The sequence below is a fragment of the Dipodomys spectabilis genome, unplaced genomic scaffold (genome assembly GCF_019054845.1).
Source record: "Dipodomys spectabilis isolate Male_0828 unplaced genomic scaffold, ASM1905484v1 ptg000018l, whole genome shotgun sequence".
In the NCBI taxonomy this organism is placed as follows: domain Eukaryota; kingdom Metazoa; phylum Chordata; class Mammalia; order Rodentia; family Heteromyidae; genus Dipodomys; species Dipodomys spectabilis.
In genome coordinates, this window is record NW_024870695.1 from 2,851,736 (window position 1) to 2,876,622 (window position 24,887).

At 48.5% G+C, this 24,887-nt stretch overlaps 1 protein-coding gene across 2 annotated transcripts in view; it reads right to left on the bottom strand.

Moving 5' to 3' along the window:
* The window catches only part of Pemt (phosphatidylethanolamine N-methyltransferase), a 72,847-nt gene extending 58,129 nt beyond the window's left edge, over positions 1-14,718 (bottom strand). Inside the window, exons 1-2 of one of the 2 annotated variants that reach the window (XM_042673958.1) lie at positions 14,540-14,718; positions 937-1,040 (exon numbers count right to left, since the gene is read on the bottom strand). In XM_042673958.1, coding sequence (XP_042529892.1) covers positions 937-1,029 — 93 coding nt within the window. In that variant the 5' untranslated portion in view covers positions 1,030-1,040; positions 14,540-14,718. Of the gene's footprint in view, positions 1-936; positions 1,045-14,539 lie in introns of both variants that reach the window. The other variant, XM_042673957.1, reaches the window with a different exon arrangement.
* Positions 14,719-24,887: the final 10,169 nt, after the last annotated feature.

The window sequence follows — 24,887 nt, forward strand, 5'->3', positions numbered from 1 at the left end:
GCCTATGAGACTCTTATCTCTAATTAAGCATCAAAAAAAGGCTGGAAATGGAGCTGTGATTCAAGTGGTAGAGTGCTAGCCTTGAACACAAAAGCTCAAGGATAATACTCCAGACTGAGTTTAAGCCCCAAAGACTGATAGAAGGAGAAGAATAAGGAAGAGGAGGAGGAGGGGGAGAAGAAGAGGAAAAGGAAGAGGAGAAAGATGAGAGGAAGAGGAAAAGGGAGAGGAGGAAGAGGAAGAAAAGCCTCTGCAGAAATCAAATGTCAGTCTCTCTAGTCTCTTCTTCTCAAGGCTAGAGCCTACTACCCTGGCAGCTCCAGGACCAACATAGAGCTCTGTTCTGGGGACTCCAAATGTCCCCTTGTGCCCATTAATGAGCTGAGCACCACTGCCTGCAGATTTCAGTCTGACATTGATTTTTGCCACCAGCAGGCCAGCCTATCAGCCTATGGATTGGTATGCAAGCTTGTTTGCAGGAAGCCTCATATGGAGTACCCTCCAGGATAGGGTAGGGTGGGGGCCTCACAAGAAAACAGGCTGCTGGTATGATCAGTGGAGGAAGGAAATTCCTGACAGCTCAGGCAAGTAGCTTCCTGAACCAGAAGGCTCCTGGTGTGGAAACTCTACCACCGCACACCAGCCTGGCTTCTTGTGGTCCAAGCAGGGCCAGCCTCTGCCGCCCTGGACCACCCTGACATCAGCCCTACTGGTGCCCAGACATTGCTGAGACCCCCCTAAGGCAAGGAACTTCCCACAGTGTGCTTTCACAGGGTGCCCACCACAAGCGGGAGATAGGGAAGAAAATGGCGACAAATGGGAGGACAGAGCAGAGCTAGCTAGCCAGCTACCCATGCATTCGCCTGGCCAGCAACAGCAAGCCTCCATAGACCATGCCAGGCTCGCCGGCTGATGGTACTGGGTGTACTCACTCACCACATTCCAGAAGAGTGGGTTGAAAGCAATGGTGAGCACAGCGGCCATAAAGCTGGGATCCGAGGGGTCTACGTAGCCAAGCAGCCGGGTCATAACGCAGAGGTCTGCCTGTGGGGGACAGAGCAGAGTCAGGAGGAGACTCATCCAGCACGGCCCCAGCTGCCAGGACTGGGGGAGCCCCCAGAACTCAGAGATCAATCTGCCCTCTGGGAACACGCCAGGAGGCTCAGGAACATCCAAGTCTCATAAAAGGAAAGATTTAAAAAGAAAAAAAGCTGAAAACTGGTCAGCTGTGTCACGCCCTCGTAGGAGGGCAGCCGCAGAGGTGTGCATGGCGCTGGACAAGGTCAGTGACTCTGAAGATGGAAACCTGGAACTCTCAAAGGGAAGTGACACTAAAGCCGAATGTGACTGGGGTCCTCCAGGATGAGGGGGCCTCAGAAACTGCCACATAAGTCAAAGTACCCAGCCTCACAAGGGAACAGTGAAAGCAAAGATGCTCACCCATATCCAACCACAAGCCATGAGGACTGTTGCAGGGTGGTGGGCAGGGTTGATCAGCCCAGATGTGTCCCTACACCTGTACTATCACACAGTGAAAGGAGCTCATGTAAGAGTGCTACTGTCAGCCAGTGCCGTAATGGTCAGTAACAATTAGACAACTTGGGAGGAGGGCCTGGGGGTGTGGCCCCATGGTACCATGCTTGTGGAGCATGTGTGAGGCCCTGGGTCCCATACCCATTGGTGAAAAAAAATCTGGAAGAATAGAGAACCCAAATGAATCCCATATCAAATAGCTAAAGCCATAGAAGTTAAAAGCTAAGTGGCGCTGGGGTTCAAAGCTGTAGAGCACTAGCCTTGAGCAAAAGAACTCAGGGACAGTGCCCAGGCCCTGACTTCAAACCCCACGACTGACAAAAAAAAAAAAAAAAAGCAGGAATTTTTTTGTTGGGCACTGGTGGCTCATGCCTGTAATCTTGGCTACTCAGGAGGCTGAGATCTGAGGATCACAGTTCGAAGCCAGCCAGGTAGAAAAGTCCCCATTGGGAAGGAAGTTCATTGGAAGGTGGCTCAGTGGTAGAGTGCTTGTCTCACATGCATGAGGCCCTGGATTCGATTCCTCAATACCACATAAGCAGAAAAAAGCTGGAAGTGGCACTGAGGCTCAAGTGGTAGAGCACTACCCTTGAGCTGAAGAGCTGAGGGACAGCGTTCAGGCCCAGAGTTCAAGCCTCATAACCAGAAAAAAAAAAAAAAAGAGAAAGAAAGGAAGGAAGGAAGGAAGGAAGGAAGGAAGGAAGGAAGGAAGGAGAGAGAGAAAGAAAGAAAAGTCCCCATTAGACTCTTATCTCCAATTAACCATTGAAAAACTGCAAGTAGAGCTTGGCTCAAAGTGGTAGCGGGGACAGTGCCCAGGCCCTGAGTTCAAGCCCCATGACTGAAAAAAACAACAACTGTGTGACAAGTCATGTGACAACAGGCTGGACCCAGTTGATATTTGGGCTATATCTGTCCATTGTGGTCTGGGCTATGCATTCTAGCACAGTTGGAAGCTCATGGATGTGCACACACACACACACACACACACACAAAACCTCCATACACACAGGTGACAGCATCCAAAACTGTCTCCAGACATTTCCAAATGTTCCCTGGGAACAGCCCACCCAGCTGAGAACCTCTGCTCCAGAAGAGGGGACTGCAAGCCACTTTCAACAGTTGCTTCCTTTGTATAAAAAAGGGCACTGCTGCTGGGTGCTGATGGCTCATGCTTGTAGTGACCCTACCAGGAGGCTGAGATCTGAGGATCAAGGTTCAAAGCCAACCCAGGAAGAAAAGTCAATGAGACTAATGTTCAATTAACCAATATAAAAGTTGGATGTGGAGCTGTGGCTCAAGTGGTAGAGACTGAGAGACAGCCCAAGGCCCTGATTTCAGAAGGGCACTGCTGACATTTTGGGCTTTAATGAGTCCTCAAATTCTTCCCTAAACTTTCCCTTACTTTGAAAGAGTCCAGAGGCCCCAAGCACTAAAAATACCATGGCGTCTCTCCAGATGTAACTCAAATGTCATTTAAATTGTAAGACAAGGGTCAAGGCATCAGCAGTGACCTTTTCTATAAGATCAACTTTGGTGGTATGCTTTGTTCCATTTCATTTCAGGATACAGTAAATTCTTTCAAAAAGTGTTTTGCCTCTCATTTGGAGGAGGAGTCAGTAATCCCTGACCTATCTCCCCAGCTCACTCTTATCCTGGAGGGCAAGAAGCAATCTCCACCCCAATCCTTGCTTCACTGAGGAAACTCCTCCTGGAGAAACTCAGCCTCCCATCTACACCAAATAGCCAAGTGTGACACAGGGGAATGGTCTGGAAAACTACTAGGCTCAGAAGGCATCAATACAAAGTTGCTTCCTACTGTGTCCTCCCCACCCAGCCAGCCTGCTCTGGGGATTTGAACTCAGGGCCTCACATTTGAGCCCCCTTTTCTTTCCATTCAGTGTTTTTCAGATAAGGAAGGGTTTTTGTTTGTTTGTTTGTTTGTTTGGGTTTTTTGGTCCAGGACAGCCTCAAATCTTGAGCCTCTTTCTACCTGCCTAGTAGCTGGTATGATAGGTGTGTGCCATGATGCCCATCCTGCTTCACAAACCTTCATTTTGCTCTGGGGCCAAGGATAGAGCTACATAGATGCTAAATGTTCAAATACGGTCATAACCCTCATCCACAGAGAACCATCCCAAACTCTCCAGTGGGTGCTTAAAACTGCAGAGTACTGAACCCTGAATATACTATGGCTTTTCCTGTACACATAGGCCTATAACAACAACTGGGTATAAATGAGGTACAGTAAGAGGTTAACAAGTAACTAATCAAGTAGAACAATTTATACTGAAATAAGTTTACATAAAGATGTATTCTCACATACACACACACACACACACACACACACACACACACACACACACACACACATGGTACTGCACTCAGCCTCCTTCTTGCTGATCATGGCTGAGTCAAACCATGGAGAAACTGTAAAAGAGAGGACTGCTATCTAGGCACCCTCTCCCCATTGAGAGCAGCGACAACAACAGACCAACGATGTACTAGCAAGTGAGCAGGGGTGAGCTGCAAGCTGTGTAGCATGTGGCATGGCAATGAGCAGGCAAACCTACCTGGCCTTCTAACTCCCCTCGTCACAGCCCCTTGGAGGCCCCAGCAGATCAGAGCCCTGCAGGCTGCAGGAAGGCTTCTCCAGCTGCTTCTTGAGCATTGCCTTGGGCTGGGGGTAGAGAGCTATGAGCCACTCATAAAGGACAAAGCCACTGGAAAAGACCTCAAAACCCGCTACCTTGCCCTCAAAAAAAAGGGAAGTTAGCTGTGTAGCTGCAATGCTTCTAGAACCTTCTATGTGATGATAACATTTATGAAGCTTCCGATTGCAAGGCCCTGTGCATTGACAGGCTGGAGATTGGGATGGGGACAGGGAGGGACAGTGCTATGGAGGAAGGACAGATGGAAGGAGGCTAGCTAGCTTGACACGGAAGGCCAGGTTTTGTGTGCCGCTTCTGGAGCACACTGAGGTGAGCTGCCTTCCTCCATGTGGATAGCACACCATTGGCCAACAAGAAGTCCTCCCTCACCCCAACTCATTCCCATCTCATCCCTCAGTCAAATCCCAGCCTTGTTCTTTCTCCTGTCCAGTTCCACCTCCTACAGAACACACCTACTCTTTGACCAAGACTCCTCCCCACACAGTAACGACTTCAATGGCCTCCTATCCTGTGACTCCCTGTTATGGTCTTCAGGAGAAGCTCCAGGGGCCTCACCTGGCCCCCTTCATCTAGGCCTCCTTACCTACAAGGACTTATTCACCTCAGCCGGCACTGGCAGACGGGCTCACACCTCCTCCCAGGGTGGACCATCACACCTGGCCAGTGTCTCATCTGCCACCCCAGTCACGTACAGACACTTTCAGAAAGGCTTCTGTGCACGCATGAAATGCCTCCTGCCATTCTGCACGCCACTAAAGAACTCATATTTTCCCCTCAAAATCCAATTGGAGCTTTCCTCTCCTGCCCAATTTTATTTTATTTTTGGTCTGAGACAGACTCGAACTCAGTACTTAATGCTTTTGCTCACTGACTAGGGCCTGAAACCATTATTATTATTATTATTCCTATCTTATAATAGTTCCTCAGGCTAGGGACTATTTCTTTCCTGGTCTTTGAATATCCAGTGCCCTCTTCCCTGGGCTGGCCCAAAGAGTAAATATTAGCTAAGTGAAACGTGGCTATCATTTCATCATCAGTTTGACTCCAGGGCTAGCAGTCTCTCTAAGGGTCTCTCAGCTAAGCTGCCCTGTGGCCTCCTCCAGCCTGCCTTGGGAAGGAGGTAAGAAACTGCCAAAGCAGCCCCTGTGGGAATTCTGCAAGTAGCCAAACAGCTGGACACCAGCCATCACAAACAGGTCCCTCTGTGAGACCTCCAGCCAGCCTGATGCTGGATTTCATAAATATTCACTTCTGTGGTCCTGGGGGGGAGGGCTGACAAGTGAAGCAATGCTTTCCAAGCATTGGCAGGGGTGGATGGCCTGACTATGTGTAGGGCTTCCCACAGCAACCTGAAGTTCCTGGGTGGGGCCTGTCTGCCCCTAGGTGTGCAGCTAGGTGGCAGATATATTGAAAGAGAGATATATTGAAATGAGAGACACAGAGACACAGCTAGAACTACAGTCCTGAGGGCCTGGGTTGGCCTTCAATCCCATTGCCCACCCCCATCCCCGACTCTACTCCCCATCTCCCAGGAAAGGACAACTAGGGTTTGTGTGTTGTGGCTGGAGGTTCCATAATACCTGGACTCACTCTCTCAACAGAGCAGCTCTTAACCAACTTTTAAAACAATTCAGATTCAGGTGCTAGTAGGTCACTCCTGTAATTCTAGCTACTCAGGAGGCTGAGATCTGAGGATTGAGTTCAAATTAACTACCCAAAAGTTTGAAGTAGAAGTATGGCTCAAAGTGATAAAGCACTAGCCTTGAGGAAAAAAGCTAAGCAGAGTGTGAGGCCCTGAGGTCTAGCCCCAGTACTGGCACAAAAGAAAAAACAAACAAACAAGAAAAAAACCAAAACCCTCAGGCTGGAGTGTGGCTCAGTACATGCTGGAGGCACTGGGGTCCAGCACTGATTCCCCCCAGATAGAAAAAAAAAAAAAGCCATTCCCACAGCAGAAGAGTTAGTGATCCCTCTACAGGTAAGATTTTACTAACAGATGCCCTTCAAAGGTATGTTCTTACCCAGCATTAGTAGCATACCTGTAATCCTAGCTACTCAGAAGACTGAGATCTGATGATGGAAGGTCAAAGCCAGCCCAGTCAGGAAAGTCTGTGTGACTCTTATCTCCAGTTAGCCAGCAAAAAAGACACAAGTGGAGCTGTGGCTCAAGTGATAGAGAGCTGGCCATGTGCACAAAAGCTCAGGAACAGCAATAAGCCCCAAGACCACAAAAAAGGAAAAAAGAAAAAAAAAAAGGTGAGTTCTTTTTTTTTTTTTTTTTGGTTCCAGTCGTGGGGCCTGAACTCTGGGCCTGGGCGCTGTCCCTCAGCTCTTCAGCTCAAGGCTAGCACTCTACCACTTGAGCCACAGCGCCACTTCCGGCTTTTTTCTTTTTGCTTATGTGGTGCTGAGGAATCGAACCCAGGGCCTCAGGCATGCAAGGCAAGCGCTCTACCACTGAGCCACCTTCCCAGCCCCTGAGTTCTTTACAAGATGCCAAGTGTTTGGGATGATGGACAATGCCATATGCAGGGTCCACAGTTGTGCAGCCACAGAGAAGTAAATTGTGTTCTCATACCACCCCCAACCCAGTGAAGCAGAGGCTCCCCTACCCCACCCCATATTACACAGAGGAAGGGGAAGCAGCTGGCCCAGAGTCTCTGCGTGGGGGGGGGGGGGTGTCTTTGGGGTACTGCTCCTGGTGGCTGAATAGTTACTCAGGCCAGGCTCTAGCTGAGAACACAGCTGGTACTGGCGATCACACAGATTTGTGGACATCTATGGATCTAGTGGCAGCTGAGCAAATGCACCCCTGGGGACCTGTGTCCCAAGCTGTCCTGAGCTAGCCCTCAAGGTCTAAGGCTGGATCTGTACCCTGGGCACTGAGCCCCGGGACCAAACGCACTTATCCAAGCCAAAGAGGAAAAGAGGGGAGAGTGGAGGGCATGGCAGAGGGGGGAACGGCGGGAAAGGCCTGAGGACACTGACTTGGGGCTGGAGGGTCCTTTAAAAGGCTTCAGCCCCAGAGATGACTGTCTGGGGATCAGGGAGGAACAAGGGCATCTTTCAGGACAAGAGAGTTGTCTGGCCCCTTTGCTGTGGGAACTCTCCCCCTCTTTTCCCCAGGCTCTGGGGAGAAAACTGCTCCACAGCTATGAATCCTTGGGAGATTATAAAGAATTTGACTCAGTGCCATTGGCTGAATGCTGTGCATGTAGGAGGATTTTCCTTACTTGGGGAAGGGGGGTGAGGGTCAGAGCCCAACAAGATAGTCCAGATTTAGGGCCCCACTAGCACCAGTTATCGAAGTCAGTGCCTGATCACAAGCCTTATTTATTGCAATTTCCTCAACCACTCTAAAAAAGCCATTCTGTTGTTAGCCTACACTGCAGATGAGGAAACCAGTGGCTTCTAGGGGTAGTCATCTAGCCCAGCCCCTCCAGCTCCCAGCAGGAAACCCCACAGGGTATACACAGTGTAATCTAGAGGTTGTCTGGTGTCTGCCTCACACAAGCAGCTGGAGTTCTGGGTTCCTGCCACTCAATAGCTCTAAGAAAAGACACCCCCAAAGTCATGGGCTACAGATCTGCCAGAGGCAGAGGAGAGGAGAGGAGCGACCTACCAGAGCCAAAAGAAATCGTCAGCTGAACTCCAGGGGTAGGTCAGGTCACCAGGTTTGAGGAATGGGCTCAGCGACAAACACCCCAAAGGCCGCTAAGGAGGAGGCGCATCGCCGTTTCACGTCACTGGGGAACCTGGGGGCTCTTGGGAGCAGTGCCCTGTGGTTAGGGAATGATTTGCAGGGAGTCAATAGCACCCAGGGTGCAGGACACATTGTGACATCCAAACAAATAGAACCCGTGAGCATCAAAGTCACATCGATCATATACATCAAAGGACAGATGGGACAAGGTAGGGCTGTCCAGAGAGAGGACAGGGTCTCAGGCAGGACCCACCGGCATAACCCCTTCTGTAGTGTTGTCCTAGGGGACATCTAATAGGTAACTCTGGGAATATCCTTGGGTGTGGAAAGTGACGGGATATGCAGGGCACTGGTGGCGTGGGCACGTAATCTTAGCTACTCAGGAAGCTGAGAAATGAGCCAGCTCGGGCAGACAAATCCATGGGACTCTCCTCTCCAATTAACCAGCAAAAAACCAGAAGTGGAGGTATGGCTCAAGTGGCAGGGTGCCAGTCTTGAGCCAAACAAGAACTCGAGGACCAGAATTCAACCCCCAACAAAAAAAAAGAAAGAGAGAGAACAAGCCAGAAGAATGACTTCATGGTGTCCTTTCCTCTAGGTCTGTGCTCTGGTTGGAGTGGGGAATGATGTTTGATATTAAAGCAAGACCCTTCCCCTTTTATTCTACACCAGGTAACCATCTGGTTGGAGGAAGAGCTCTGGACTTTGGCAGTCACAGTCTGAGCTGAAAGCAGGCTCTACCTCTACCCTGTGAGGGACAGCAGGCAAGCTGCCCAGAGCTGATCTGAGCCAGCCCAGGTTTTCCTCCCCTGAAATGGGGTGATGGGACATGCCATGCAGGGCCAAAAGTGAGGACAGGTATGAAAGCTCAGGGGCATCAGGTAGGTCCAGATAAAAACTGCTTTGAAGTGATCCTAAATCCCACAATAAAATGGACCATCCCCCACAATAGTAAGAAAAAATATGCATAAGGTAAACAAATGCAACAGTGGCACTAACTAGACACTACTCACTACTCACTAGACACTATGTTGAAAATGAACTATACAACTTGTGGGTGGGGATGGGAAGGAAAAACTGGGAGAGAGTGAGGGAAGAGATGACCTTGTCTAAAAAGAAATGTACTCTTGGGGCTGGGAAGGTGGCTCAGTGGTAGAGTGCTTGCCTTGCATGCATGAGGCCCTGGGTTCGATTCCTCAGCACCACATAAGCAAAAAGAAAAAAAAAAGAAATGTACTCTTTACCTGACAACATAACTGTAACCCCTTTGTATATCACCTTTATGATAACAATTGAAAAAATTTAATGAACCATCCAGGTGCGGGTAGCTCACACCTGTAATCCTAGTTATTCAGGAGGCTGAGGCCTAGAGATCAAACCAACCTACACAAGACAGTCCTTGAGAATCATTTTACCAATTAACCACCCAAAAGCCAGAAGTGGAACTGTGACTCAAGTGGCAGAGAACCAGCAATGAGAGAAAAAGCTAAAGGATGTTTCCCAATCCATGAGTTCAAGCCCCAGTACTGGTATGCAGAAGAAAAAGATAGGAAGGAAGGAAGGAAGGAAGGGAGGGAGGGAGGGAGGGAGGGAGGGAGGGAGGGAGGAAAACAAAAACAAGTTTTAAGCCTGTGGTACAACTCAATAGTAGATGCCAAGCATGCATGAGGCACTCCCCCCCAAAAAAAATAAAAATAAAATAAAATAAAAACTAGAAATGGCCACTGTTTTTCTGACTTGTAAATCTCTACAACTCTCATCTCAGGAAGGTAGGCATATTGAGTCCTTCATTCATCATTCAACAATGTGCCCTGGGGAGTACAAATGGCTCTCCCAGATCCTGGCTCCTCACAAGGTGCCCACACAGTATTTAGGATAGGACACATGGGTGGAACTTGACCTCCCTCCATGAGCAGCTTCTGCACTGGAGACGCCAATCCATCTCAGCAGATGCATCTGCCAGGGCCCAGCAGAACCTATGTGGATGGTGTTCCCCACACATATCTAACCACATACCACCACATGTTGCAGTCTAGTACAATAGCCCAGTGGCCTTCACTCAAACACACATCAACCACCTGCCAAGCCTGGCATAGGATGTGATATGGCAGGATGGCATGGTCATGGGACAGGGCACCATAGCAGGCAAATCTCACCAGGTATCTGTGAGTCAGGAATAACATCTATGCTGAAGATGCCTTCAGATCAAAGGAGATGAAAGCAGGAAAGTACCAGGTATGGGGTCTGGCGTCCAGCCATGCTGGGTCCATCTTAACTCTGAACAATGACCCACTGAGGTTTTCCACCTTTCAGATTAAAAGCTGAGGCTGAAGACCAAAAGTATGGCTCAAGGGGTAGGGCCAGCCAAGAGAATTCAAAGCCCTGAATTCAAGCCCTAGTATAGACATGCATGTGCGTGCGCGTGTGTCTGCCCATGCACGTGCGCGCGCGCGCACACACACACACACACACACACACACACACACACACACACACACACACACACACACACACACACACACACACACACCCGTAAGGCTGAAGCATGAATCAAAAACAGGTGTGGCCAGTCAGGTGCAGGGCCTGTAGTCCCAGCACTTAGGAAGTTCAGGCAGGAAATCACTTGAGCCCAAGAATTAAATCCAGCCTGAACAACACAGTCATCCCATCTTGTAAAAAAAAAAAAATTCTAAAACTGAGAACAAAATGATGAAAGCCAGGCACTGATAGCTCACACTTGTGAGCTGAAAGGCTGATATTTGAGGATTGGGATTCAAAATCAGTCTCAGATTTGTCATCTCAAACTTATGTCTCACAGAAGTAGAGCTATGGTTCTACTTAAGTCTACTAGAATGCTAGACTTAAGCGAAAAGGCGAAGTGAGAGCAGGAGGCCCTGACTTCAAGCTCCAGTATTGGCACAAACAAAACAAAATGGTAAAGGTGAAATAAATCCACACATCTAAATTGGGGCTTTGATACTTCTCCTTCAGTAATGAGTAGATGCAAATAGGAAAAACTAACCCAGGGCACAGTTGACTCAAGCAAGTCCTCAACTTCTCAGCCTAGCTGATACTGCATGCCTATGGTAGGAAGGTGGTGTATTCACCAAAGAGAAATCACCTTCTCTACCATAAAGCATGTCTTAAATTGAGAATAGGCTGCAAAGGATATTCTCAAACCACAGCAGAATTGAATGAGAAATTCATACACTAGACCAACAGAAAGTTTCAAGAGAAATTTAAAAATATTTTGAACTGGGCTGGGAAGTTAGCTCAGTGGTAGAGTGCTTGCCTTGCATGCATGAGGCCCTGGGTTCCATTCCTCAGCACCACATAAGCAGAAAAAAACCAGAAGTGGTTCTGTGGCTCCAGTTGTGGCGAGCGAGCTATCTTGAGCTGAAGAGTTCAGGGACAGCACCCAGGCCTAGAGTTCAGGCACCATGACCGACCATAAAATATATCTATATATGTTTTAAACTAAAAAGGAGCTGGTGGCTCGTGCCTGTAATCCTAACTATATAGGAGGCTGAGAACTGAGGATACAAGTTCAAAGCCAGCCTGGGTAGGAAAGTCCATGAGACTCTTTATCTTCAATTAACATTTTTTTAAAAAGTCCTGAAACTCAGAAATTGACATATCTTAGACTCAGAAACCCAAAGCCTGAGTGCAGTCCCTTAGCTTTTATACTCAAGGCTGGCCCTCTACCATTGGAGCCCACACCTCCACCTCTGGTTAATTGGAGATGAGTGTCTCTTGGATTTATCTGCCCCAATCCTGGCTCTGTCTATAAGCATGAGCCACAAGCACCTGGTCAAAACCCAGAGGTTTTTTTGTTTTGTTTTGTTTTGTTTTAGAGACGAGAACAACTATACAAATTGCGCATATAAGGTTGTATATTGATGTTATTGGGTTTCTTTTAGATTTCTGTTTGTGGGGAGCTAGTCAGGTAGGCATTCTACCACTTGAATCACACCTCCAGTCTCTTTTTCTGTTGATTATTTACAAGGTAGAGTCTCACTTTATGGCCAGGCTGGCCTGGCTTGTAATTCTATTTGTATTTCCCTGGGTCACTGGGGATGACAGGTACCTGCCACTGTGTCCAACCATGACATCCATTGGGATAGAGTGTGGAAATCTTTGTGTGTGTGTGTGTGTGTGTGTGTGTGTGTGTGCCAATACCAGGACTTGAACTCAGTATTCAGAGTGTGGGACAGCAGAGGGCACTTTCTCTTATCCTTTTTGTTCAAGGTTTACCATGTAAGCCTTCAGCTCTACTGCCAGCTGTTTGGTGATCTCACCAACTTTCCTGCCCAGCTGGCTTCAAACTACAATTGTCTTATTTCAGCCTCCTAAATTAGCTAGGATTACAGGAGTGAGCCACTGGACTCAGGCAGGTCTGGAAACCGTTATGTCCAGGCTGACTCAAACCAATTCCTCCATTCTCTATCTGCTAAGTAGCTGAGTTTACAGATTTGGTTCTCTCTCTCTCTCACCAATCCTGGGGCTTGCACTCAGGGCCTGGGCACTATCCCTCTATCCCTGAGCTTTTTTTTGCTCAAGGTTAGTATGCTACCACTTGAGTCAGAAGTCCACTTCTGGCTTTTGGAAGTTTATTGGAGATAAGAGTCTCACAGATGGAAGTGGCGCTGTAGCTCAAGTGGTAGAGCGCTCGCCTTGAGCTGAAGAGCTGAGGGACAGCGCCCAGGCCCAGAGTTCAAGCCCCACGACCAACAAAAAAAAAAAAAAAGAGTCTCACAGACTTTCCTGCCCAGGCTGGCTTTGAACTGTGATCCTCAGATCTCAGCCTCCTGAGTAGCTAGGATTACAAGTGGGAGTCACAGGTGCTCGGCTCTTGTTGTTGTTTAGAAAGAAAGGACTCTTATCTCTAATTAATCACCAAAAAAGATGAAAATTGAGTTGAGGTAGGGTGTCAGCCTTGAGCAAAAAAAGAGAAAGTGACCTTAGCTGCCCCACGCAATACTGAAGAAAGAAAAGAAGAGGGGGTAAAAAAAAGAAAAGAAAGGAAGGAAGGGATCCCTTGGAATAGGACAGCAGTGGAAAAACAATGTTAGCCAACAAGGGTCATCTTAACCTATGTCCTCCAGCTGTCCTGTTGCCAGGTTCTAAATGGGAAGAGCAAGCAGGAAAGTCCTCACCACACACCCAGGTAACCTTCCCATTCACCACTTGCACTTCTCATTTCTTGGTTTTAGGCCTATGGAAGTCCTAGTTCCTAGTACCCAGGGACCGGCCAATAATCCTCTGATGGTGCTGGTGGCTCTGTCCACTTCCATTCTTCCTCCGCACACCCAAATTCAAGGTGACCTACCCTTCCAAGCCAGGGCTTTTTCCATATGTGAGGTACTAAGATAGAAAACGTGTGTCATATGGACTGGCTCAGGAGAGGGAAGAAGAGAGGAGGGGAGGAAAAGGGAGGGAAGGAATTCGGAAAAGAGGGGAGGGGCAGAGAGGGGAGGGAAGAGAATCGGAGGGGAAAAAAAGAAGGGATAAAGGAAAGAAAGACAAAAGGGAGCTGGGCCCTGGTGGCTCACACCTGTAATCTTAGCTATTCAGGAGGCTGTAAGGATCACAGTTCAAAGTCCAGGGCAGTCCATGAGACTCTTGTCTCCAATTAACCACTAGAAAACCAGAAGTGGTGCTGGGCTCAAAGTGATAGCATGCTTGAGCAAAAGAGTTCAGGGGCAGGGCCCAGGCCCTGAGTTCAAAACCCAAGACGGACAATAAAAAAGAAGGAAGAAAAGATGGCTGCTGGTGGCTCACGCCTGTAATCCTAGCTACTCAGGAGGCTGAGATCTGAGGATCGCAGTTCAAAGCCAGCCCTGACAGGAAAAACTGTGAGACTCTTATCTCCAATAAACCACCAGAAAACCAGAAGTGGCACTGTGGCTCAAGTGGTAGAGCGCTAGCCTTGAGCTGAAGAGCTGAGAGACAGTGTCCAGGCCCAGAGTTCAAGCCCCACAACCAACAACAAGGAGGAGGAGGAGGAGGAGGAGGAAGAAAGAGAAGGAGAAGAAGAAGAAGAAGAAGAAGAGAGAGGAAGGAAGGGAAACATGAGTCACAGCCTTGATGCTGATCATTTGGGTCTAGCGTTTCCTTTAATACCATGGAGGGCAGAAAATGCTAAAGATTCCATCAGCTCTAGAGACAAGATCATCCTTCCAAGGCAGGGTCCTCAGGGAGGCTCCAGGGGCTGTTCGCTTTGCGTGTTCACAATAAATAAAGTTACCAAGTGCAAACACAGAAGGCCTAGAGGGCTCCCACACATCCACACAGCATGTCCCTAATTATGCCAGCTCAGCCTCCTTCATTGCACACGCAGTCACACACACTCCCAGAGCAACTGTAACCACCCAATTCCTCACCCACATGCAAAAATCCCAGATACCCACCAGAGTGCGCGCGCGCGCGCGCGCACACACACACACACACACACACACACACACACACACACACACGACTTCAATGGGGAGTTCCAGGGCACACCACGCCCCGTTGCCGGGCAACAGAGTGGTCCCGCCTCCAACGCTTGGTGGGCGGGGCCTGTCGCACTCGGCCGGTCTTACCCCTTCCTCTCAGAGTATACACACCCAGGCATCCGCATAACCAGTACCTGCCTAAAATCGATATTGCCGAGGCCTCCGCAGCAGTCTGGCCCCGCCACCGAGCTGATCATAGCTCGGCGACCCGGTCTGCAGTTCCTTCCGCCCGATGGGCCACTCAGGAGGCACCGCGCGGGTAACTCGCGCTGCCACTCGGCCCCAGAGTCGGTTCCATCGCGCTGGGGAAGCGCAGCCGGCCGGAACGCTTTCTCTGTGACTCCAGTTCCTCTTGGTCTTCTGGGAAATGTAGTTCCCCATTCCCTTCCTCGCGGGGCCCACACTGGCAGGTCTAGAAACCGAGGACTACAAGTCCCAGTGCCGGTCGCGGGAGAACCCGCAGGTTGCGAGGTGGCCGAAAGGCAGTGTCCCTGGGACTCACTCTCCCACCTAATTCTTTTGGCCTCCTATCCCTGGGCTGTCGGAGGTGGGATAGAATCTGACAGACACCTGCTTTAAATAGCTTCCCGATCCACCCCCAGGCAGTCACGGATTTTGCCGCAGGCAGTGCCCTCTGCCCCCTTCTGAAATTCGCATTAAGGTAGTGCAGGCTGAGGTGCAGCTTCTGGCCCGCAAAGCTGAGCTCCTGCCCTGCGGCCCACAAGACCTTTCGCTCAGCCAGTGACCCTGTCCTCACTCGATCATCCATTCTCTCGTTCATTCACATCCAAGTGTTTGTTGGGCATGTCTGTAAACTTAAGGGTACTACGAACAGCAATGCCAGACCCCTGCCTCCATGTCTCCAATGTAGATGGAAAGAAATAAGCATTGTGATGGGAACGACGGGAAGTCGATCAGGTTATGTCAAGGGACACTGTCCTAGGATGTTCAGAGGAGATGCCCAGGGTATGATAAACTAGGAAGAGGGGATAACATGTGCAAAGGCCAGGAGATAGAGCAGCATTGGGGGAAGTTCGGGAGTGAAGAAAACACTGGTGAGCTCTGAGTAGTGATAGAGGTGGATGAGTTGGAGGGAAACGGGAGTTTAGAAAAGTAGAGCTGGGCACTGGTGGCTCAAGCCTGTAATCCTAGCTACTAAGGAGGCTGAGATCTGAGGATCATGGTTATTTTCAGTTAACCACTACAAAGTGGTAAGTGGAGCTGTGGCTCAAGTGCTAGAGCACTAGCCTTGAGCAATAAAGCCAAGGGACAGTGCCCAGGACCTGAGTTCAAGCCCCAGTGGCGTCATAAAAAGAAAAAGAAGGGAAGGAAGGAAGGAAGGAGGATGGGAGTGCCCATGGCTTCCTGCCTCTGCCTCTCTGGGGCCACCCCTAGTGGCTGGGATTACAGGTATCTGTTTAAAGGCTGCAGATTTGAGCAACATCTTGAACTCAGGGCCTGAGCCCTGTCCCTGAGCTTTTTTGCTCAAGGCTAGCACTCTGCCATTTTGATCCGCAACTCCACATCAGATTTCCTGGTGGTTAATTGGAGCTAAGAGTCTTAGACTTCCCTTCCCGGACTGCCTTCAAACCTCGATCCTCATATCTCAGCCTCCTGTGTAGCTAGGATTGCAGGCATTAGCTGCCAGCACCCAGCTCAACACTTTTTTTTTTTCTTGGTGCCACTACTGGGGCTTAAATTCAGGGTCTGGGTGCTGTTCCTTAGCTTTTATTTTGCACATGGCTATCTTTCCTCTACTTTGAACATACATTCAATTCTGGCTTTGGAGTAGTTAATTGAAGATAAGAGTCTCCCAGACTTTCCTGCCCAGGCTGGCTTTAAACCACAATCCTCAGATCTCAGCCTCCTGAGCAGCTAGAATTTTAGGTGTGCACCAGTGGCACCTGACCTCATTCTGAGGCTTTAGATGCACTAGTGGGGTTGGTGTGGCATCTGTGCTCTGGAGACCTCCAGGAGGAGCACATATCCCAAGTGACCACAGTACCTGTAGCCTGCACCCAGAACAAGACTGTGAGGAGACTAGCTGGCTTGCAAGCACAGCAGCGCTATGCAGCCTGTAGTCAATCAGCCAGTACCACTCACCCTGCTGACCCATAAGCATGAACATAAACACTTGCTGTCAGCCAGTGGGGAGAGGGATTATTACACAGTGGTACTGCCCTGATACCTGACTGATAAAACTGCTCCTGAGTCCTGAGACCAGCACGGCCACTTCCTGATTGACGGAGCCTGGGTGAGGGGGTTGCTTTGCTACAATAGTGGCATTGATTGGCTTGTGGTGAAGACAGGAAGGGCAAGTGCTCATAGTGCATTGCCTGGCATGCAAAGTACTTGGTAAAGTCTTCTGACCATCACCACACTGCTCCTGTTCCATTTCCTCCTCACCTCAGGGTCCAGGTAGCAACCAGCCCTGATTGATGGGAAATACAAAGGGGAACCGGTGGCTCACGCCTATAATCCTAGCTATTTAGGAAGCTGAGATTTAAGGATTGCAGTTCCAACCCAACCCAGGCAGGGAAGTCTGTGAGACTCTTATCTCCTATTAACTACCAAAAAAAAAAAAATAGAAGTAGAGCTGTAACTCAGTGCTAAAGCTCTACCCTTGAGCACAAAAACTCAGGGACAGCTTCCGGGCCCTGAGTTCAAGCCCCAAGACTGGCACAAAAAAAGGAGAGAGGACTGAAATGGAGGGTGAGATCACAAGGTCTCTGAGATAAAATATTGTAATTAAACTTCCCAACTCATAGGTAACCTCAGCCCTATAGACTGTCTCTGGGGATAGTTCTTTCTCACAGGCAATCTCAGTAAATACACAGACCCCCCAGGCTGATGCTGTTCTCACTCTAGAGACAACCCATTTTCAATCCATTGAGAGTGTGTCTGTAAGAGGGACTTAAGCTGGGACTTTGCTGCCATAAATTAACTAAAAGCAAGAGAAATGCCTGGCATCTCTGCCTCCATTCTGTGTCTGACTTTGCTGTAAGCCGTTCCTTGTGTGAGCACTATGCAATCACCTTAGGTTCCAATAAAAAATAAAAACATCCATAGTATCTTTATGCCAAGGACTAGAGCCTTACAGGACAGATCACCCCAAATGAGGATAGTTATAGTGAACAGGCTGTACCCTGAAGCTAGAGAAGCCACCTCATGAGACCAGATTGCTGTTTCAAGTAATGATAACAATTGAAAAAAAAAAAACTACTCCAGCTGGGCACCAGTAGCTCCTGTCTGTAATCCTAGCTACTCAGGAGGCTGAGATCTGAGTATTGCAATTCAAAGCCAGCCTAGTCAGAAAAGTCCCCTTGAAACTCACCTCCAATTAACTACTCAGAAACAAAATGGAGCTATGGTGGTAGAGCACTAGTCTTGAGCAAAAGAGCTCAGGAACAGCACCCGGGCCGAGTTCAAGCTCCATACCCAACAACAACAACAAAAACTTCTCCAGAGCACAGGAGAATAAGAATTAAATGATGACCAGGCAGGCCACAGTAGTAACTGGAACTCAAACAGACTATGCATAACTTGGACCCCTGCCTCTCTTCTAATGCTCATGCCCATACCCTGAAGGTGGCTGAAGATGGCCATCTTTCTGTGGCATCATGTCAAATAATCTCTCTCTTTCTCTCTTCCCCCACCCCCCACTCTCTCTTTCTCTCTGTCTCTCTGTCTCCCTCTCTCCTTTTGTTTGGTGTATGCCAGTACTGGGGCTTGAACTCAGGGCCTAGATGCTGTCCCTTAGCTTTCTCACTCAAGACTGGTACTCTACAACTTGAGCCACACCTCTAACTCCAGCTTTTTGCTGATTAATTGGAGTTAAGAGTCTCATGGAGGGGCTGGGAAGGTGGCTCAGGGGTAGAGCGCTTGCCTTGCATGCATGAGGCCCTGTGTTCAATTCCTCAGCACCACATAAGCAGAAAAAAAAAGCCAGAAGTGGCGCTGTGGCTCAAGTGGTAGAGTGCTAGCCTTAAGCTGAAGAGCTTAGGGACAGCGCCCAAGCCCAGAATTCAGGCCCCACGACCGGACCCCCCCCCCCAAAAAAAAAAAAAAAAAAGTGTCTCATGGACTTTCTGCCCTGGGCTGGCTTCAATTCTCAATTCTTAGATCTCTACCTATTGAGAAGCTAGGATTACAGACTTGAGCCACCGGCTCCCAGCCCATACTTTTTTCCCCAAATGAACTTTTCCATCAGTTTCACTACATTCTCATCTTGCCTGAATTCTTGTGCCAGAATGGATGTTGATTAGCTGTGCTGAATTTCCCATAATACCACTTCCATTCAAAAATTCTGATGGTCCCATGTGACTGAATGTAAGGGACTTAGCCCTTAAGGGGGCTGGCCCTGGAGCACCTTGCCCTGGTCCCAGAGTTTCTCTCTGTCCCTTGACTCACACTGGCTCAGGCCCCACCCACCCTCGGGGATGGGATTTGGGCACCAGATGGCCAAGTACCTCACTGGGATGTCAAGCCTGGTCAAAGTGACCCAGAAGGCTCAGGAAACACTAAACCAGCCCTGCCCCTTCCAACTGGCTTCCCTTCCAGCAACTCAGGGTTTATGTAAGTGATGCTTTAACAAAGGAGCCCTGCTAAGTTGAGAGTCAGGATTTGGCTCTACCTGTCAGTGTGCAACACTCTGCCAGTCTCTCTGGGCCCTTCAGTGTCAGTGTGTACCTGTGTATGTGTGTATCCAATATGTGTGCGTGTCTGTGTCAGTGTGTGTATCCTCAGATACACAAAAGTTTGCCAACCAGGAGGTGACTCCACTACCCTGCTCCCTACCTGCACTCCACCCTGCACACCTGCACTCCCTTCCATTTCTGCCTCTGACAACCTTGACAACTGTGCCTACCTCTCAGAGCCCCTGTTTTCTCCTGGGGATGTCATGAGGGCTAAAGGCAGCCAGTTCTTGACCTCGTCTTGGCAGGTGACCTCTACTGACTCTGTGAGAAGCATGGAGTCCTTGGTCAGACAGAGGAGAGGAGGGGCAAAATGGCAGCAAGTGGGAATTTTACACGGAGCATCCCAACATCACATGGCCTGCAGAGGGTGCTGTGGGGCCCAGAGCCACAGCGCCACTTCCGGTTTTCTGGTGGCTAATTGGAGATAAGAGTCTCACAGACTTTCCTGCCTGGGCTGGCTTTGAACCACTATCCTCAGATCTCAGCCTCCTGAGTAGCTAGGGTTACAAGCATGAGCCACAGGTGCCCGGCTTTGGTTTTGCTCTTTTCCTTATTAAACCTATTTTTTTAGATCTTGCTTGCTTTTTTATTTATTTATTTATTGTTAGAGACTGGGGCTTGAACTTGATATCTGATGCTTACTTTTTAAAAAATATTTTTATTGTAAAAATACTGTACAGAGGGGTTACAGTTACATGAGCAAGGTAATGAGTATATTTCCTATCAAGCATTGTTACCTCTTCATTTGCTTTTCCCCTACCATTCTTTCCCTCCCACCCACCTCCACAACTACACTTAGCCCCCACCCTCGCTGCTAAATTGTAAAGTTTTTCAACATAGTGTCTTGTGCTGATGCTTACTTTCATTCATTGTCTGGCATGCTATGACCAGAGCCAAGCTTCCAATCCCTTAGAGCATTTTAAGTTTGGGGAAAAAAAATTATTCATGCACAGTGAGACCAAAGGAAGATACTCTTAGGGAAGGAGACAAAGACACAATGCCTATGTGCCTCTGAGCATATAAAATAATATTGAATATGGAAATGGATGGTTTCTTCTTTGTTGTCATTTTGGTGTCTTTTTGTTTCATTTGTTCATTTATCTATCTTTAGGAGAATAAGGGAGGCACAGGAATGGAGAGACAAAGGGCAAATACATGCAACAGTGGTACTCACTATGTTGAAAATGAACTATACAACTTGTGGGACTGGAGCAAAAAACTGGGAGAGAGTATATGCCCAGAAGGGTAACATTGTCCAAAAAGAAATGTACTCATGGGCTGGGAATGTGGCTTAGTGGTAGAGTGCTTGCCTAGCATGCATGAAACCCTGGGTTCTATTCCTTAGTACCACAGAAAAAGCTGGAAGAGGCACTATGGCTCAAGTGGTAGAGTGCTAGCCTTGAGCAAAAGCAGCTCAGGGACCATGCCCAGGCCCTGAGTTCAAGCCCCAGACCTGGCACCAAAAAAAGAAACAAGAAATAAATATATTCATTAGTTATTTAACTGTAACCCCTCTGTACAATAACAGAGATAGATAGATAGATAGATAGATAGATAGATAGATAGATAGATAGATAGAGCCAGAAGCTGGTAGCTCAGGCCTGTAATCCTAGCTATTCCGGCAGCTGAGATCTTAGAATCACCTTCCAAGCCAGCACAGGCAAGAAAGCCCATGAGATTCTAATCTCCAGGTAACCAGCTAAGAAAGCTGGAAATAAAGCTGTGGTTCAAGTGGTAGAATATTAGCCTTGAGCAAAACAGGCTCAGGGACTACACCTAGGCCCTGAGTTGAAGACCCAGATAGGTACAAACAAAAAAAAGTATAATAAAATACAGATAATATACTTTGTGTTTTGGGTACTAGAACCAGGGTTTGGACTGAAGCCTTGACATCTTGTTTAGTTTAGTTTAGTTACACACACACACACACACACACACACACACACACACACACACACCCTCCCCGCCATGACTGTCACTTTACCACTTGAGCCATGCCTCCAGTCTGGAATTTTTCTGGTAAACTAGAGATAAAGACTCATGAACTCTTCTGTCTAAGCTGGCTTCAAACTTTGATTCTCAAGTCTCAGCCTCCTGACTAGGCACCGGTGGCTCACACCTGTAATCCTAGCTGCTCAAGAAGCTAAGATCTAAGAATCGTGGTTCAAAGCCAGCCTGGGGAGGAGAGGCCATAAGAATCATATCTCTAATTAACCACCAGAAAAATCTAAGTGGCACTGTGGCTCAAGTGGCAGAGCGCTCACCTTGAGCTGAAGAGCGGAGGGACAGCACCCAGGCCCCGAGTTCAAGCCCCATGGCCAACAACAAAAAAAAAGTCAGCCTCCTTAGTTCCTAGGATTAAGGTGTGAGCCACTGGCCTCCAGATCTCAGGCATTTTCATTTCTCAAGGTATTCTTCAACAGTGAGATTGTTGAGTCACAAGTGTTCTTCAGCCCTGGTGGAATGTTTAAGCTGGTTTCCCCCATGACTGTGCAAGCTCACAATCCCACCACAGGAAGTGTTTGCACACACATAGGGGTGTTTCCCACATCCTCTCTGGCTGTGATATCTTCTGCTTATATTTATATTTATAGTTATTTTATTGCAATGCTGGGCTTGAAGTCGGGGTCTCAGGCATACAAGGGAAGGCCCAATCATCGAGCCACAATAAAATCCTCATCTTTTGCCTCTTTGACAGCCAACCATCCTTCAGAAGAGAGATGGCCTCTCCCAGATTTCCAACTTCCTTCCCGGTGGCTAATACATGGAAAGTCTTTCCCTGAACTGTTGGCCGTCTCAGTAGCTTAAGAGAAATGTTTGCTCCATGCCTTGTCCATTTGTCACTGGCTTATTTACTTTTTGACTCTTACATTCTAAAATGTAGGGCAGCCAGGCACTGTTGGTTCATGCCTGTAATCCTAGATACTCAGGAGGCTGAGATCTGAGAATCACAGTTCAAAGCCCAAGCAGGAAAGTTCATGAGACTCTAATCTCCAAGTAACCATTAGAAAACAGGAAGTGGCGCTGTGGCTCAAGTGGTAGAGAGCTAGCATTGAGCTAAAGAGATGAGGAACAGCGTCCAGGACCAGAGTTCAAGCACCACAACTGCCCCACTCCCCCCAAAAAAGCAGGGCAACCCACACCTTCAGTAATATTTAAAATGGAATTTTAGGAGCCAGGCACAGTGGTATAATTCTAGATATTTAGGCAGCAGATGTTGGGGAATGGAAAAATCCAGGCTAGCCTGGCATAGAAGTTCAGAGGGAGGGGCTGGGAAGGTGGCTCAGTGGTAGAACACTTGCCTTGCATGCCTGAGGCCCTGGGTTCGATTCCTCAGTACCACATAAGAAAAAAGCCGGAAGTGGCGCTGTGGCTCAAGTGGTAGAGCGCTAGCCTTGGGACAGCACCCAGGCCCAGAGTTCAGGCCCCATGACCGGACCAAAAAAAAATAAAAGAAGTTCAGAGGGAACCTTTCCCCCCAACTCAACCAATGGCTAGGCACAGTATCACATATCTGTTATCTAAGCTATGGGGAAAGCATGAGGACTGGGTGCAGTAGCACATGACTGGCATCCCAGCCACATGGGGAAGCACATGTTGGAGAATGATCCAGGTACAAGGTAAAACGAAAACAACTATAAGCCAGGTGCCAGAGTCTCCCAAATATAATCCTAGCTACTCAGGAGACTGAGATCCAAGGTTCAAAACCTTGCCTGGGCATACAAATCCAAGAGATTCTTATCTCCAATCAACTAGCAAGAAGCCAGAATGGATCAAGTGGTAGAGTGCCAACTGCAAGCTCAAGGTCTTGATTTCAAACCCCTACTACCAGCACGTGCACATGCACACACACACACACACACACACACACACACACACACACACACACAACCAGGAATGGCACACCTCATAGCTTCTCTGGCCTATCTCCTATCACCTGCAGAGGCTCTGTCTCTGCTTTTCACAGCACAGTGTGACCTTATGCCCATCTAGGGGGAAAACAGGGCATTCACTCCCTTGCCAAGTGGCTTCCAGGCAACCCTAATGCCTGACCTCACCAGGTCAAGGACATTTAAAGTTTATTCCACAAACATCACTGTTGCTACCTGTGTCTATGCGGACACAGTGACAGCCAGTTTCTTAAGAACTGAGTGACTTTTTTTTTTTTTTGGTTGGTCATGGGTTTGAACTCTGGGCCTGGTGCTGTCCCTCAGCTCTTCAGCTCAAGGCGAGCACTCTACTACTTGAGCCACAGCGCCACTTCCAGTTTTCTGAGTGGTTTATTGGAGATAAGAGTCTCACAGAGTTTCCTGCCTGGGCTTGCTTTGAACTGAGATCCTCAGATCTCAGCCTCCTGAGTAGCTAGGATTACAGGCATGTACCACTGACACCCGGCCTGAGTGATGTATTTTATTCCCTCTGTCACTACACATAAACCCACCCCACCCCCGATTTTCTATTTCCTGCTCAGATTCCTCCCTCATTTTACTGGCTCCATCTACCTACTGGCTCTTCCAGTCATGGCACCTTGTCCCCTCACCCCCCATCCTCCTACCCAATCCCCTCTACTCCCTAGCTGGGGTGAGGGACAGGACAGACATGGATGCTTCTCATAGACTGCCTATGGCCAGTACTAAATGGCTCTTAGCAGGGGAAAAGGTTCTCCATTCCGTGACTCCAGCCCTGCCCTCCCTCAAGGTCTTAGCCATCCATGCCAGACCAGGGACTCTCCCTTCTCCCTCTCCCTTCCTGCCAAATCTTACCAGTGGTCAACTCCCATAATAGTTCCCTGGAAATAGTTTGGGTTTCATCCAATCCCACTTGGACAGCTGTAACAGCTGGCCTCCCCAGCTGCCACCTTTCCAAAGAGTCCTCCACTCAGCAACAGATAACCACTCAGCTCAAAACCTTGTGATAAGCCAGGTGCTAGTGGCTCATACCTATAATGCTAGCTACTCAGGAGGCTGAGATCTGAGGATTATAGTTCAAAGCCAGCCCTGGCAGGAAAGTCCATGAGACGCTTATCTCCAATTAACCACCAGAAAACCGGAAGTGGAGCTGTGGCTCAAAGTGGTAGAACACTAGCCTTGAGCAAAAGAGTTCAGGGATAGCACCCAGATCCAGAATTCAAGCCCCACAACCAACAGAAAGAAAGACAGAAAGAAAAAGCTCAGGGATAGCTTCCAGGCCCTGAGTTTAAAAAAAAGACCCAGTACCAGCACACACACACACACACACACACACACACACACACACACACACACACACACATACACACACACACACACACACACACACACACACAAAACCTATCATTGCAATCCCCAGATTGTCCCATTGATTGGCTGGAACTGGGTCAAAGGTCCAACAGGAGAAGCTGAGAGATTTGGTAACAAAATGAGAGTGGTTTAGAAAGGTAACTGGCCAAAGAATCCCTTTGTGTTAACACAAAGAAACCAAAAGTAGGAACCCTAACAGTGTCTGCCTTGGTTTCCAGTCCTGTACATGCAGTGACTGTGTGAGCTGTTCCTCAGTCAATGAAGGTGCACTTCTGGAGGGATTAATGCCACTCTTGTAGGGGTAGGTTAGGTCTCTTAGATCTGGGTTAGTTACCATGAGAACTGGTTGTTAAGATGCTAGGTCACCTGCCTCTTTGTTCTCTCCTGCATGTGACACTTGCATACTGGTTCCTACCATGGGGCTCAAAGCCACATCTCTCCAAGAAGATCAAAACACTGGAAGCCACCAACGTAAAGGGCAAAGGGCACTAGGATAACAGAGGTAA